We start from the raw sequence: 16,985 nt of genomic DNA on the forward strand, positions 1-16,985 counted from the left end.
CAAAGGAGCCAGTGCACTTTAAATTTCTTTAACAGGGTGTGCTGGCTCCTCCCCCCTATGCCCTCCCACACAGCTCAGTCTAGGAAAACGGTGATATACTTGAGAGGAACATGACAATACAACTAGTGGTGAGATTAACGAACCAGCCCACATCAACATCAAACATACTAGCAACAGCTAGTGAACCATAGAACAGCAACAGCTGTGTAAAAAACATCACTCAAGAACTAAACTTGTAGGAAATCAAACCACAGAGGCGGGCGCCCAGTATCCCTTATGGACTACGAGAAAAGTATTTACCGGTAGGTAAATAAAATCCTATTTCTCTATCATCCATAAGGGATACTGGGGACAACTTCGTACGATGGGGACGTCCCAAAGCTCCCAGAATGGGTGGGAGAGACGCTTGCAGCACCACCTGCCCAAACTGGACATCCTCTGTAGCCAGGGTATCAAACCTGTAAAACTAGACAAATGTGTTTGTTCCTGACCAGGTAGCGGCCTGGCACAGTTGCAGGGCCGAAACATCCCGGGCAGCCGCCCAGGAGAAACCCACAGACCTGTTGTAGTGGGCCTTGACAGACCGAGGAATATGCAAGGCCGCCGAAGCGTAGGCCTGTTGAACAGTAAGCCTAATCCAATGGCCAATGGACTGCTTAGAAGCAGGACTACCCTTTTTGAGAGCATCATATAGCACAAAAAGGAATCCAATTTTCGAACTGCAGCAGTCCTCTTGACATAAATCGTCGTCCATGTAAGGTACTTGTCCCCCACAGACACCAGATGTCCAAACAAAGAGAACTGGAGAAAGGACAAAACCACGTTTAGATCTCAAGGTGCCATGGGCGGCACAAAAGGAGGCTGGATGTGAAGAACACCCTGCAGGAACGTCTGGACTCCAGGCAAAACAGACAATTTCTTCTGAAAGAAAATGGACAAGGCCGAGATCTGAACATTTATGGAGCCCAACCTTAGCCCAAGGTTGAGATCTGCAGGAGGATATTTTCGGCCCTCACACCAGGAGACATATCTTTTCCAGATATGGTGGTAATGCATCGACGTGACCGCATTCCTGGCTGGAATCATGGTGGTAAGAATCTTACCCAGAATTCCCGTTTCAGCTAGGAGGTTCCACTCAACCGGCATGCCGTTAAACGAAGCCGCCATAATGCCGGGTAGACGAGTGGCCCCTGAAGAAGATCCTCCCTTATTGGTAGGGGCCAGGGGTCTTCTATGGCCATGGCCAGAAGATCCGCGTACCAAACCCCCAGAGGCCAGTCGGGGGCAATGAGAATTGCCTGAACTCCCTATCTTCTGATTATTTTTAGAACCCTGGGGAGTAACAGAATCGGAGGAAACAGGTACACCAGTTGGTAAACCCATGGAGTCGTCAGGGCGTCCAATGCCGCTGCAAGAGGGTCCGTCGTCCTGGAATAATAGCACTGAAGCTTGTTGTTGAGCCGAGAGGCCATCAGATCGAGGTGCGGACAGCCCCACAGATCTGTTATCAGTTGAAACACCTGAGGGTGGATGTCGTGACGACTTAGGAAGTCCACCTCTCAGTTGTCCACACCTGGAATGAATATGGCCGACACCGCCCTTGCATTCCTACCGACCCAGAGGAGAATCTTCGGATACGTCCCGCATGCACGCCCTGCTCTTCGTCCCTCCTTGCCGATTGACGTAAGCCACAGCCGTGGCATTGTCTGATTGAACTTGAATGGCTTGACCTTGGAGCAGATGAGAAGCCTGCAGCAGAGCATTATATATCGTTGAGTTCCAGTATGTTTATAGGAAGGCAGTCTTTGAGGCTTGACCAACTACCCTGAAACGGTGCCCCTTGGGTAACAGCTCCCAAGCCCCGAAAGCTCACGTCCGTGATCAAGAGAATCCAATCCTGGATCCTGAAGCTCCACCACTCCAAGAGGTTGGAGGGCTGCAACCACCCTAGGAGAGAAATCCTGGCCTGCGGTGAGAGAAGTATGGCATGCGTTGAGACGTATAACCTGGTCATCTGTACCCGACCACTTCTTCAGGAGATCCAGTTGGAAGGTCCTCGCATGGAATCTGCCAAAATGAATGGCCTCGAAAGAGGCCACCATCTTTCCCAACAGATGGGTGCACGAAGGAAGACCTTCTGGGCCACCGTGTCCAAGACCATTCCGAAGAACTGGAGACGCTGGGTTGGCATCAGGTGGGATTTTTGAAAATTCAGAATCCAACCTCGGCGCGACAATAGGGACGTTGTGTGCCAGAAGTTCCCTTGATCTGCCTTTGATCAGCAGATCGTCCAGGTAGGGGACAATGTTTACTCCCTGAATCCTGAGTTGGAACATCATTTCCGCCATCACCTTGGTGAAGACCACTGGGGCCGTGGAGAGGCCGAAGGGCAGCGCCTGGAACTGGTAGTGTTCCTCCGACAGGGCAAACCTGAGGTAGGCCTAATGAGGCAGCCATATTGGAATATGGAGGTAAACGTCCTTTATGTCTAGAGAGACCAAGATCTCCCCCTCCTCCAGACCTGAGATCACTGCTCTCAGAGACTCTATTTTGAACCGAAAAACCGGCAGATAAGGGTTTAACAATTTTAGGTTCAAAATGGGCCTCACTGAACAGTCTGGTTTTGGTACCACAAAAAGGCTGGAATAGTATCCCTTGCCTTGCTGCTGAAGTGGCACATGAACAATGACCTGGGTCTGAGCCAACTTTTGAATGGCCCTTTGTAACGTGAGGCGTATGGTTTCTGAAGCTGGTAAACCCGACTTGAAAAACCTGTGAGATGGAGAATTTTCGAACTCCAGTTTGTAGCCCTGGGAGATCAGGTCTTTTACCCAGGCAGGAGCCAATCCAGATGGAGCTGAAGAATCTCAGACGAGCTCCCATCCTGAGATCAACCTGGAGCAGAAGGACACCGTTATGCGGAGGGTTTTGAGGAGACAGAGCTGACACTCTGGTCCTGAGAACCAGTGGTGGCGGGTTTACGCGACTTACCTCTGGAACCTCGTGCCGCATTTGAGGCACCTCTCACCTTACCCTTAAAGCGTGTTGTCCATTAGGACTGCAGTGGCGGTCCACTGTAAGAATGTACAGCTGGCAGAGCAGCAGAGGGAAGGTACGTGGACTTTCTATCAGTAACCTTCGAAATCTAGGTATCCAAATCACCCCCGAATAGCCACTCACCTGTGAAGGGCAAGGCTTCCACACTCCTTATAGATTCCGCATCTGCCACACACTGACGCAACCACAACGCTCTGCGTGCAGAATCCGCCATGGTAGAGGTACGGGCATTTATAATGCCAATACCTTTGATGGTATCACAGCGGAAGCGGGCAGACTCTTGAATGTGCTGAATCAGCGTCACCATATCAGCCAGGGACTTATCCCCAGTAAGGCCCTTTGGAGGTTACCAGCCCAAGTATGTATGGCGTGGGTCTCCCAACAACCTGCAATAATAGGTCTTTAGGAGGCCCCTGCTGCAACAAACAGATTTCAAGGTTGTCTCTATTGCCGTAGCCCCTGGAACCGGCAGTACTGTCTTTTTTGACAGACATGACACTGACGCATCAACAGCAGGGAGAATTTCCCGGACCTTGCGCCCTTCAAGGGAAAAAGGAAAGGTGGCCACCCATTTCTTGGACACCTGGAATTTCTTGTCAGGAGTTGCTCATGACTCCATGAAAAGATCATCCAGTTCCTTTGAGTCAGGAAATGTGACCTGCACCTTTTTCTCTGCAGAAAAAAAAGGGATTGCTGAACATCTCTCTCATTCCCAGGAATATTGAGGACATCCCTTATAGCAATGATAAGTGAGTCCACAACCTGTGCAGCAGAGGAAACATCTAATTAAGCATTAGATTCTAGCTCCTCCCCCTCTACAACTTATGGCACCTCCTCCCGGGATTCCGAGAGGATATCAGGTAACCCCATTTTTTGGGGATAATGGATTTTGCAGAGGGGAAGCCCCAAGTGTCCCTCGGTGCAGGTATGCTGTTGCCCAACAGCTTACTTGAAAATAACAAACATTAAAATAAACTGAAGAAAAACTCTCTGGAACTCCAGAATGTGCAACCTCTCCTGAGGGCACATTTTTCTAAACTGAGCTGAGTGGTAGGGCATAGAGGGGAGTAGACCGGAAAACCCTGTTGAAAACATTTAAAGTGCATTGGCTCCTTTGCACCCCATCTATACCCCATCGTACTAAGGTGGTCATTCAGAGTTGTTCGCTAGCTGCTTTCGTTCGCTGCGCAGCGATCAGGCAAAAAAAGTCACTTCTGCGCATGCGGCGCAATGCGCAAGCGCGTCGTGCTATTACAACGAACTATGTCGTTTCACACAAGGTCTAGCGAAGCTTTTCAGTCGCACTGCTGGCCGCAGAGTGATTGACAGAAAGAGGGCGTTTCTGTGTGTCAACTGACCGTTTTCAGGGAGTGCACGAAAAAACGCAGGCGTGGCTGGATGAACGCAGGGCGTGTTCGTGACGTCAAAACAGGAACTGAACAGTCTGAAGTGATCGCAAGCGCTGAGTAGGTCTGAAGCTACTCTGAAACTGCACAAAATTATTTTGTAGCCGCTGTGCGATACTTTCGTTCGCACTTCTGCTAAGCTAAAATACACTCCCAGTGGGAGGCGGCATAGCGTTTCCACGGCTGCTAAAATAAGAATTTACTTACCGATAATTCTATTTCTCATAGTCCGTAGTGGATGCTGGGACTCCGTAAGGACCATGGGGAATAGCGGCTCCGCAGGAGACTGGGCACAAAAGTAAAAGCTTGAACTAGCTGGTGTGCACTGGCTCCTCCCCCTATGACCCTCCTCCAAGCCTCAGTTAGGATACTGTGCCCGGACGAGCGTACATAATAAGGAAGGATCTTGAATCCCGGGTAAGACTCATACCAGCCACACCAATCACACCGTACAACCTGTGATCTGAACCCAGTTAACAGTATGATAAATGAAGGAGCCTCTGAAAAGATGGCTCACAACAATAATAACCCGAATTTTGTAACAATAACTATATACAAGTATTGCAGACAATCCGCACTTGGGATGGGCGCCCAGCATCCACTACGGACTATGAGAAATAGAATTATCGGTAAGTAAATTCTTATTTTCTCTAACGTCCTAAGTGGATGCTGGGACTCCGTAAGGACCATGGGGATTATACCAAAGCTCCCAAATGGGCGGGAGAGTGCGGATGACTCTGCAGCACCGAATGAGAGAACTCCAGGTCCTCCTCAGCCAGGGTATCAAATTTGTAGAATTTAGCAAACGTGTTTGCCCCTGACCAAGTAGCTGCTCGGCAAAGTTGTAAAGCCGAGACCCCTCGGGCAGCCGCCCAAGATGAGCCCACCTTCCTTGTGGAATGGGCTTTTACAGATTTTGGCTGTGGCAGGCCTGCCACAGAATGTGCAAGCTGAATTGTACTATAAATCCAACGAGCAATCGTCTGCTTAGAAGCAGGAGCACCCAGCTTGTTGGGTGCATACAGGATAAACAGCGAGTCAGATTTCCTGACTCCAGCCGTCCTGGAAATATATATTTTCAGGGCCCTGACTACGTCCAGTAACTTGGAGTCCTCCAAGTCCCTAGTAGCCGCAGGCACCACAATAGGCTGGTTCACGTGAAACGCTGAAACCACCTTTGGGAGAAATTGAGGACGAGTCCTCAATTCTGCCCTATCCGTGTGAAAAATCAGGTAAGGGCTTTTATAAGATAAAGCCGCCAATTCTGAGACACGCCTGGCTGAAGCCAGGGCTAACAGCATTACCACCTTCCATGTGAGATATTTTAATTCCACAGTGGTGAGTGGTTCAAACCAATGTGATTTTAGGAACCCCAAAACCACATTGAGATCCCAAGGTGCCACCGGGGGCACAAAAGGAGGCTGTATATGCAGTACCCCTTTGACAAACGTCTGGACTTCAGGCACTGAAGCCAGTTCTTTTTGGAAGAAAATCGACAGGGCCGAAATTTGAACCTTAATGGACCCTAATTTTAGGCCCATAGACAGTCCTGTTTGCAGGAAATGTAGGAAGCGACCCAGTTGAAATTCCTCTGTAGGGGCCTCTTTGGCCTCACACCACGCAACATATTTTCGCCAAATGCGGTGATAATGTTTTGCGGTTACATCCTTCCTGGCCTTTATCAGGGTAGGGATGACTTCTTCTGGAATGCCTTTTTCCTTCAGGATCCGGCGTTCAACCGCCATGCCGTCAAACGCAGCCGCGGTAAGTCTTGGAACAGACAAGGCCCCTGCTGGAGCAGGTCCTTTCTTAGAGGTAGAGGCCACGGTTCCTCCGTGAGCATCTCTTGAAGTTCCGGGTACCAAGTCCTTCTTGGCCAATCCGGAACCACGAGTATAGTTCTTACTCCTCTCCTTTTTATGATTCTCAGTACTTTTGGTATGAGAGGCAGAGGAGGGAACACATACACTGACTGGTACACCCATGGTGTTACCAGAGCGTCCACCGCTATTGCCCGAGGGTCCCTTGACCTGGCGCAATATCTGTCTAGTTTTTTGTTGAGACGGGACGCCATCATGTCCACCGTTGGTTTTTCCCAACGGTTTACCATCTCTTGGAAGACTTCTGGATGAAGTCCCCACTCCCCCGGGTGAAGGTCGTGTCTGCTGAGGAAGTCCGCTTCCCAGTTGTCCACTCCCGGAATGAACACTGCTGACAGTGCTATCACATGATTCTCCGCCCAGCGAAGAATCCTTGCAGCTTCTGCCATCGCCCTCCTGCTTCTCGTGCCGCCCTGTCTGTTTACGTGGGCGACTGACGTGATGTTGTCCGATTGGATCAATACCGCCTGACCCTGAAGCAGGGGTTTTGCTTGACTTAGGGCATTGTAAATGGCCCTTAGTTCCAGAATGTTTATATGAAGAGATGTTTCCATGCTTGACCACAAGCCCTGGAAATTTCGTCCCTGTGTGACTGCTCCCCAGCCTCTCAGGCTGGCATCCGTGGTCACCAGGATCCAATCCTGAATGCCGAATCTGCGGCCCTCTAGTAGATGAGCACTCTGCAGCCACCACAGAAGAGACACCCTTGTCCTTGGCGACAGGGTTATCCGCTGATGCATCTGAAGATGCGATCCGGACCATTTGTCCAAAAGATCCCACTGAAACGTTCTTGCATGGAATCTTCCGAATGGAATCGCTTCGTAAGAAGCCACCATTTTTCCCAGGACCCTCGTGCACTGATGCACTGACACCTGGCCTGGTTTTAGGAGATTCCTGACTAGCTCGGATAACTCCCTGGCCTTCTCCTCTGGGAGAAACACCTTTTTCTAGACTGTGTCCAGAATCATTCCTAGGAACAGGAGACGTGTTGTTGGAATCAGCTGCGATTTTGGAATATTTAGAATCCACCCGTGCTGACGTAACACTAACTGAGATAGTGCTACTCCGACTTCTAACTGTTCCCTGGACCTTGCCCTTATCAGGAGATCGTCCAAGTAAGGGATAATTAAAACGCCTTTTCTTCGAAGAAGAATCATCATTTCGGCCATTACCTTGGTAAAGACCCGAGGTGCCGTGGACAACCCAAACGGCAGCGTCTGAAACTGATAATGACAGTTTTGTACTACAAACCTGAGGTACCCTTGGTGAGAAGGGTAGATTGGGACGTGGAGATAAGCATCTTTGATGTCCAGAGACACCATATAGTCCCCTTCTTCCAGGTTTGCTATCACTGCTCTGAGTGACTCCATCTTGAATTTGAACCTCTTTATGTAAGTGTTCAAGGATTTTAGATTTAAAATTGGTCTCACCGAGCCGTCCGGCTTCGGTACCACAAACAGCGTGGAATAATACCCCTTTCCCTGTTGTAGGAGAGGTACCTTGATTATCACCTGCTGGGAATACAGCTTGTGAATGGCTTCCAAAACTGCCTCCCTGTCGGAGGGAGACTTTGGTAGAGCAGACTTCAGGAACCGGCGAGGGGGAGACGTCTCGAATTCCAGTTTGTACCCCTGTGATACTACCTGCAGAATCCAGGGGTCCACTTGCGAGTGAGCCCACTGCGCGTTGAAATTTTTGAGACGGGCCCCCACCGTGTCCGAGTCCGCTTGTAAAGCCCCAGCGTCATGCTGAAGACTTGGCAGAAGCAGAGGAGGGCTTCTGCTCCTGGGAAGAGGCTGCCTGGTGCAGTCTTTTTCCTCTTCCTCTGCCCCGGGGCAGAAATGAGTGGCCTTTTGCCCGCTTGTACTTATGGGAACGAAAGGACTGAGTTTGAAAAGACGGTGTCTTTTTCTGCTGAGAGGTGACCTGGGGTAAAAAGGTGGACTTTCCGGCCATTGCCGTGGCCACCAGGTCCGATAGACCGGCCCCAAATAACTCCTCCCCTTTATACGGCAATACTTCCATATGTCGTTTGGAATCCGCATCCCCTGACCACTGTCGCGTCCATAACGCTCTTCTGGCAGAAATGGACATAGCACTCACTCTTGATGCCAGGGTGCAAATATCCCTCTGTGCATCACGCATACATAGTAATGCATCCTTCAAATGCTCTATAGTTAGTAATATACTGTCCCTATCCAGGGTATCAATATTTTCAGTCAGGGAATCCGACCACGCCACTCCAGCACTGCACATCCAGGCTGAGGCGATTGCTGGTCGCAGTATAACACCAGTATGTGTGTATATACCCTTCAGGATATTTTCCAGCCTTCTATCCGCTGGTTCTTTGAGAGCGGCCGTATCAGGAGACGGTAACGCTACTTGTTTAGATAAACGTGTGAGCGCTTTATCTACTCTAGGGGGTGTTTCCCAACGCGCCCTAACCTCTGGCGGGAAAGGGTATAGTGCCAATAATTTATTAGAAATTAGCACTTTTTTATCGGGGGAAACCCACGCGCTTTATCACACACCTCATTTAATTCATCTGACTCAGGAAAAGCTACTGGTAGTTTTTTTACTCCCCACATAATACCCTTCTTTGTGGTACTTGTAGTGTCAGAAATGTTCAATGCCTCCTTCATTGCCGTGATCATGTAACGTGTGGCCCTACTGGACATTACGTTTGTCTCCTCACCGTCGACACTGGACTCAGTATCTGTGTCTGGGTCTGTGTCGACCCACTGAGGTAACGGGCGTTTTATCGCCCCTGACGGTGTCTGAGACGCCTGGACAGGCACTAATTGATTTGTCGGCTGTCTCATGTCGTCAACAGTTTTTTGTAAAGTGCTGACATTGTCACGTAGTTCTTTAAATACAACCATCCAGTCAGGTGTCGACTCCCTAGGGGGTGACATCACTAACACAGGCAATTGCTCTGCTTCCACATCATTTTCCTCCTCATACATGTCGACACAATCGTACCGACACCCAGCACACACACAGGGAATGCTCTGATAGAGGACAGGACCCCACTAGCCCTTTGGGGAGACAGAGGGAGAGTTTGCCAGCACACACCAGAGCGCTATATATATATATATATATATATATATATATAGGGATAACCTTATATAAGTGTTACTCCCTTTTATAGCTGCTGTTTATAATTTAGCTGCCAATAGTGCCCCCCCTCTCTCGTTTTTACCCTGATTCTGTAGGGACTGCAGGGGAGAGTCAGGGAGCCGTCCTTCCAGCGGAACTGTGAGGGAAAATGGCGCTTGTGTGCTGAGGAGATAGGCTCCGCCCCTTCACGACGGCCTTATCTCCCGCTTTTTTCTGGAAAACTGGCAGGGGTTAAATACATCCATATAGCCCAGGAGCTATATGTGATGTATTTCTTTTGCCATCCTAAGGTATTTCAGTTTTTATTGCGTCTCAGGGCGCTCCCCCCCCAGCGCCCTGCACCCTCAGTGACCGGAGTGTGAAGTGTGCTGAGAGCAATGGCGCACAGCTGCGGTGCTGTGCGCTACCTTAGTTGAAGACAGGAACGTCTTCTGCCGCCGATTTCACCGGACCTCTTCGTTCTTCTGGCTCTGTAAGGGGGCTGGCGGCGCGGCTCCGGGACCCATCCAGGCTGAACCTGTGATCGTCCCTCTGGAGCTAATGTCCAGTAGCCTAAGAAGCCCAATCCACTCTGCACGCAGGTGAGTTCGTTTCTTCTCCCCTTAGTCCCACGATGCAGTGAGCCTGTTGCCAGCAGGACTCACTGAAAATAAAAAACCTAAAATAAACTTTTACTCTAAGCAGCTCAGGAGAGCCACCTAGCATGCACCCTTCTCGTTCGGGCACAAGAATCTAACTGAGGCTTGGAGGAGGGTCATAGGGGGAGGAGCCAGTGCACACCAGCTAGTTCAAGCTTTTACTTTTGTGCCCAGTCTCCTGCGGAGCCGCTATTCCCCATGGTCCTTACGGAGTCCCAGCATCCACTTAGGACGTTAGAGAAAAACTGTTAGCGAGCGAACAACTCGGAATGACCACCTAAGTTGTTCCCAGTATCCCTTATGGATGAGAGAAAATAAAATGCTCTATATGCAGCCATTATTACAATTAATAAAAAGTACAAATAGTATACATACTTTTGATTCATAAGACTCTTCAGCAGCTTCTGCATAACCATCTGCAATAAGCAAGTCTCTTATGCTGAGTTCCTCAGTATTTTCACTGTTTCTGAAGACATCGACATGCAGAATGTTGTGTACAACTGAGAACACTTTTACCACAAGCACACAACCATTGACTAATGAGTTAAACTTCATGGTAGCTGCACGACTCCACTGTCCTCCACAAATTATTGACTTCACGGATGGCCTCATTTTGCAGATTTTGAACTCCAGAGCCTAGAAAATAAGACTAATTACATACTTTAAGAAAAAAAAAAAAAAAAAAAAAAAGTACTTAGAACAAAAGAGTGGGTGCAAATCCTACAATATTTAGGATGAAAATGTTTGTAAAAATAAGCAAATCTGAGATAAAGACATGGCTTATCCATTTTGCGTGCATGTTATCAACAGTGTCGGCTTTGGGGCACCGTCACTACTCAGAGTTGATTCTGGAGTAGGGAACTTACAAATCCTATCCATGCCTTCAACGTGTAGGTCCAATTTCTGTAAAGTCTAGAATGAACATATGACTGCAATGGAGACTCACTTTGATGCTTGAGGAAAACAGCCGCTACTTATGGCCATAACTATGCGAAGAACTTTCGCTCAAAGTGCAAAATTTATTGCAATGATTATTATTAAGAAATTGGTAGTGTTTGAATTGTGCACCTGCAACCTTGTCTTTGTATGCAGTTCTACTGAAAGGTCTCCACAGGGTCGCACCTCTCATTACCAGTGTGTACCCCAGGACCTCTCCCCTGTATACATAAATGTTATAGTAAAAATGAAGTAGGAAATTGTATCTGAAAATAATTCTAACATGTTTGAAAAGTTTGTAGTTTCTAAACCAACTTCTAAATTAGCTACAGTATACCATTGTGGATGAAAAAAAGTCCAGATGCTTCCTAGTCAGGAGTAAGCATTCTAGCTGAACCTGCTTGGACAATAGTGGACTGCATATAACACCAACTAACTACTGTACATGGAAAACACTAATTTTGGAATTCTTGAGGCTAAGAAAGCTACGGATCTTTAAGCACAGGGCAGTACGGATGGTGTAATGGTTACCATTACTGCCTCACAGCACTGAGGTCATGGGTACGATTCCCATCATGGCCCTAACTGTGTGGAGTTTGTACATTCTCCCTGTACCTGCGTGGGTTTCCTCCGGGTACTCAGGTTTCCTTCCACAATCCAAAAATATACTGGTAGGTTAATTGGTTCCCAACAAAATTAACCCTAGCGTGAATGTGTCTGTGTGTACATGTGATAGGGAATCTAGAGAGTGTAAGCTCCACTGGGGCAGGGACCGATGTGAATGGGCAAATATTCTCTGTAAAGCTGCGGAATATGTGTGCGCTATAGAAATAACTTGTAATAAATAAATAAGTATAGGAGTTATTTCACGGCAACGGTCCCAATGGTGGAATGCAGACCATTCTGCAAGTAACATCACTAAAATACTAAATATGTGCAACGATAAAATAAATACGGACAATTCGTGGCACAAGTAATGTGTATACAGGTCTCTGACCAGATATAGTACACATGAAAGGCAACCTTTAAAGTATGTCTTTAAAACCGAACTGTAAAAAACTGACCTGTTAACGGAGACAACACTTCTACATTACTTAGGTCTGTTCTCAGCCACGAAGTGGAAGACCACAAAATCACAGAGTAGGGTCAACGACTGCTAAGGCACATGGATGCCAACTCTGCTGATTACACAGCTGAAGAATTCTGAAATTCCACTGACATTAATTCAAGCACAAAAACTGCACAGGGACCTTAAAGAATGGATTTTCATGGCCACGCATCTGCATGCAAGCCTCACATCACCAGGTCCATGGAGAGGAGCACCTCTCTCCCTGCAGCGCCTCCCCCCGCTGCCGCAGACATGTCCCACCGCCGCCAGCTCCCCCCGCCGGCCGCCAATCTCAGCTCCCCCAGCCGCACCGCTCCCAGCGGGATGTACTAGCCTGTCCCGCCGCGATAGCTGTGCATGTGTAAACAAGGAGCAAATAGCAGCGCCGGAGAGGGGGGCAAGGGGAGGTGGAGACAGCAGGTTACCGTGCAGAATATCAGGGGAGTGCAGACTATAGCAGTTAACGCGGCGGGACAGGTTAGTTCATCCCGCCTGTCTCCTCACCTCAATCCGACTTGTTTTCAAGTCGGATTGAGTTTGCCGGAAAGGGGGCCAAAACCTGTCGGATTTGGCCCCCTTTCCGACAGAAGCACGTGGATCAGCGGCTATTCCGCCGATCCGCATGTTTTCCGACAAGTGGGGAATTCCCTACTTGTCGGAAAAAAACTGCCTCTAATGAATAGGTCGGAGTCCCTTTCCGACCTATTTCTGTCGTAAGCTGCTGTCTTTCCGACAAAATGGCAGCTTCCGACAGTTATTGAATTTACCCCATAGTGTATGTTTCCCTGACGGTTTTCTGAAAGCTTCTGCAAGTTTCTCTAACCACTCAAAAGAAAGTACAGATGCATGTGATAAAAATAATTGTTGTGCAGCAAAACACAATGAAGGCATTAAAAAAAAGAAAAAAAGTAGGTGGCTTGGAGAGGCGTGGTGAAGGAAGCCGACTCCGCAGCTCTGGCCCATATATCCATATTGTACCATCCTAAGTTGTATGCCCAGCCCTGGCACCGGCATGTGGAACGGCCAGACCTCTACACACCCCAGAAGTTCTTTCAGTGCGCTTGTCTCCACCGGCTGCTGCACTGCCCGATTCACACAGCAGCGTCTACTAGTCCCGGCAGCTGTTGCGGCACCTGGCTGCAGCGTGAATCTCCTCTTTGCAGCTGTCGGGCTTCTGTAAAAGGGGACACTCTGGCAATTGCTCCCTGGGGTTCAGGTGAGTGTGGGGACTGTTACTGCCTGCAAACCTACTGATCTCTCTCGCCTGGATGCTGTCTGAGATGCTGGCACACCTGTATTGTCCTCTGGAATACAATGGACATAGGGTGGCCAAGTACCCAAATTTCTCTATGGGCGTCCAGAAATCGTGATCCAAACTTGTATAGATTAAACAATGTCTCCATGATCTGGGACTCTCATATGCCCCCCCATAGAGTCTACTATACTGCTGGAGCACAGGGGGCCATAGCAGAGAAAGACTGAACTTGGATGGTTGTTCTGTGGGTTACCTTTAAATAGTGCCTTACTTTATTATATTGTTTTTGAGGTTATAAACTTTGACCTCTTTATAGATATTCCTTGCTTGGTGTCCATATGTTTCTAAGCATTACTGTATTGATCTTTTTTCCCTCCCCTTTTCATTTTGAGGTATTTATTTTTCATTGAGACCTTTATGGTCTATTATCCTGGGTGTCGGGGTGAGCACTCCTGCCTGTGCACCACTGGACACTGACCAAGGTAAGACTTAACTTTCCCCTCTTACCACTATATTAATGACAACTTTGTTTAGTTAGTTTTTGGGTTCTGGGGTTTGTAGCTGGTTGATTAAAGAACTAGGTATACCATGTTGGAATGTGTTTACCGGAGAGGGGGTTGGGAGTGTTTTTGGGGTTGCATTATGGTGTCTTTACCTGACAATGCCTAGTGTGTTTTTCTATGCTGTTTCTGGCGCAACTTGCTCAGTGCCTCCCTTTTATCCGTTCTCTTTCTTCGGTGCTCTGGTTTCCCTGTAGGGTCTACTGGTTTTAGTCCCACTGTCCAGAAACTCTCCTGGAATATCCATGGCCTAAATGATGGCGTTAAGTGCTTCCTGGTCTTCAATGAGGTGCAAGTCTTGAGCAGGTATTATCTGTTCGATGGATACACACTTAGTGGGAGAGAAGGATTTAGCTTTATGAAACCATGGGTGGACTGTACCTATCAGACTGCGCATTTCTCGTTCTACAGGCAAGTATCAGTCCTTGTTTGTATATTCCTTCGTTTGTTCTCACGGAAGGTCAGATTGTTCCCTTAGGGAGATATGTTTTTATCCTTGCTGCTATTCATTCCTGGACACTCATTCTTGCCAGTAATATATCTCCCTCTGTATTACAGTGTAAACTTGGAAAAAAAATGCAGCGAATTTCTCTACCATCCCTTTTCCTGGACAGCAGAAAATATTTAGAAGCTGCACTCACCATAGAAGATGACGGGATGGAAGTGTCTTCCTTCTTGGATGGCAAGACCCCATGGGTGAATGGGATCCCCATTGAGCTTTATAAAACGACATACCCTCTTTTGCTTTGGGATGGGCCCAAAATTTATATTTTGACTACTATACTGTTCCCTTTCAAAAGGGTACAAGGTGGTGCTTTAAGCAGCAGTGACATGCTGCTATTCTTGTCTGATGCATTGGGAATGCCTGGACATCCTACTCTCGGCGGACTTTTTTGGCACTTTCTCCGGGCTGCACATTAAGTGGAATAAATCCTGTATGCTTCCTTCCACTCCTGATGGGTCTGATATAACTCCTAGATCACCATGAGGCAGGGTTCCTCTTTTATTTCCTAAAATGTGCATTTTCGGTTTGGATCAGGTCAATTGTATCACTGGTCAATATGTTAATGCATTGAACCTGGCTAAAGTCTGCCATTGCCCGCATATACATTGCCCCTAGGAACTTAAATTTGCTGAGTGGTGTCGGCTGATGAATGAGGAGGTGGTGGGGCATAAAAGGTTTCTATACACCAAGCATAACTAAATACACAAATATGACCGTTGGACGGTTCTTAGACTGCTTCTATTTACTGTGTTACTGTGAGAGGCGGAGCTCCATGCTGATGGGTCGGTGCCTAGTGAAATGGCAAGGTAATAAGTATGACATTGTGGAATTAGAACTGTTCCTACCATATGTGATTTGTGAACAATTTTTATCCATATTTTAAACTTTGTTTGCTGGGGCACACTCCTGTGATTATGGACTTTATCTGGACTTTTAAAATTCAATTACTACTTTGAGTCTTTTGCATCACTTTCTTTGGCTTTGCAACAGCTACATTATGCACTTTACTACTTTTTTATATTGTTAGGGCTTGGCGGGTGATGGAAGGGCTAGCCATTTTCTTTGTTGTTCGTAATTTAATTCTTCTGCAATACTTTAAAAGGAAAATTTGATATATATATATATATATATATATATATATACACATACACACACACACACATGCATACACATACACACACACACACTATCTATTAAAACTTCTTTTTACCTGAAATGGAAGATCCAAAAGATAACTGGGAATGTCCCTCAAAAGGTTCAGATCAATTTTTGACTGGTTTCCATAATCCACAAAGAAAACCTTGCCAAAAAAAGATTATTCAAAAATAAATTCACAGAAATAAAAGATAGTAATATTACTGTACTTTCCCCCATAACGACATAGGCTAGATATTTATCATAGAAGCCATTATAGGTATGTGAATTACGGTATATATAACCTGAACATATGACGTTGGTACAACAATCTCTGGCTTGCTACAAAGCCATTAAATATGTCCCACTTAGAAAAATAAAAGACAACTGTAATGGGTATATACAGTAGGTATTATGTTCTGGAAGAGCTGTCTGAGCAGTCCTCAGCTTGTGTTGTACGAAAGTACAAATAACTTTACAGAACACCAGAATATTTCACCAAAGCATATGTAAAACGTTGCATATGTACGTACAGTCTCTCAGTGGCTGTTGCATCAGACTTACCACAGCCTCTCTTCCAGAGAGGTACAGTATCTGGGCTCTATTGTACTTTGTCAAATCAAAATTGTTAAATGGTGCCAAGCAGACTAGATCTGGATGAGGCCGTATAGACAAAGGCAACAAAGCAAGGTGACTGATTTTTTCAGCTAGTTGGCCTAGAACATCCAAGTTTCTTTTATCAATTCGGTAACCCCAGAAATGGCCAACTTCAACCACCTTGAGAAATAAGTAAAAAAAACAAAACATATTGAAGTTAATAGAATGGATGTATAAAAAAAGAAAAAGAAAAAAAAAGTTATTAATAAAAAGGTAGAGCCGTAAAACAAGTAGGGTTAGGATATAAGAGATATTAAGAGGAAGTAATAAAGAATAAGGTAATGGACATAAGCAATAATAAGATGGTTGCAAAACAAATTTAACTTCTACACACAAAAAAAAAAAAACACATGCAAAAACTATATTTTTGCCATTACGCTGATCAGCACTGCAAACATACGCACCTAGTTTATGACAAGCATACATATCCTCAGTAATATATCCTCATATCAATCTGCGTTCATTGTCTGTTTCATGTCTCCTATAATGATTACGTGTATTCTATGCTATGCCTTTTATGGTTTGTCATATCTGATTTTATCAGTCACATTATTTGCTGAATTTATTCTTAGTTATATCAAAATAATTTTATTTCTATAGCGCTCCTTCTCCAACAGAACTCAAGGTGCTTTACAGACATCAAAAACAATGCACGTGATAGAGAAGATTTAAGTAATACAGCAATAGACAAGCCGCACAGAATTAAAAAATTAAATCCTAGAGTGCAGA

General features: G+C 46.6%; 1 protein-coding gene across 6 annotated transcripts in view; it reads right to left on the reverse strand.

Moving 5' to 3' along the window:
• Positions 1-16,985, reverse strand: part of TDRD9 (tudor domain containing 9) — a 561,182-nt gene that overhangs the window by 104,802 nt on the left and 439,395 nt on the right. For 5 of the 6 annotated variants that reach the window (XM_063947439.1, XM_063947438.1, XM_063947440.1 and 2 more), the window contains exons 26-28: positions 16,164-16,376; positions 15,676-15,765; positions 10,477-10,737 (exon numbers count right to left, since the gene is read on the reverse strand). In XM_063947439.1, coding sequence (XP_063803509.1) covers positions 10,477-10,737; positions 15,676-15,765; positions 16,164-16,376 — 564 coding nt within the window. The remainder of the gene's footprint in view (positions 1-10,476; positions 10,738-15,675; positions 15,766-16,163; positions 16,377-16,985) is intronic. The other variant, XM_063947442.1, reaches the window with a different exon arrangement.

The sequence above is a fragment of the Pseudophryne corroboree genome, chromosome 12 (assembly GCF_028390025.1).
Source record: "Pseudophryne corroboree isolate aPseCor3 chromosome 12, aPseCor3.hap2, whole genome shotgun sequence".
NCBI lineage: Eukaryota > Metazoa > Chordata > Amphibia > Anura > Myobatrachidae > Pseudophryne > Pseudophryne corroboree.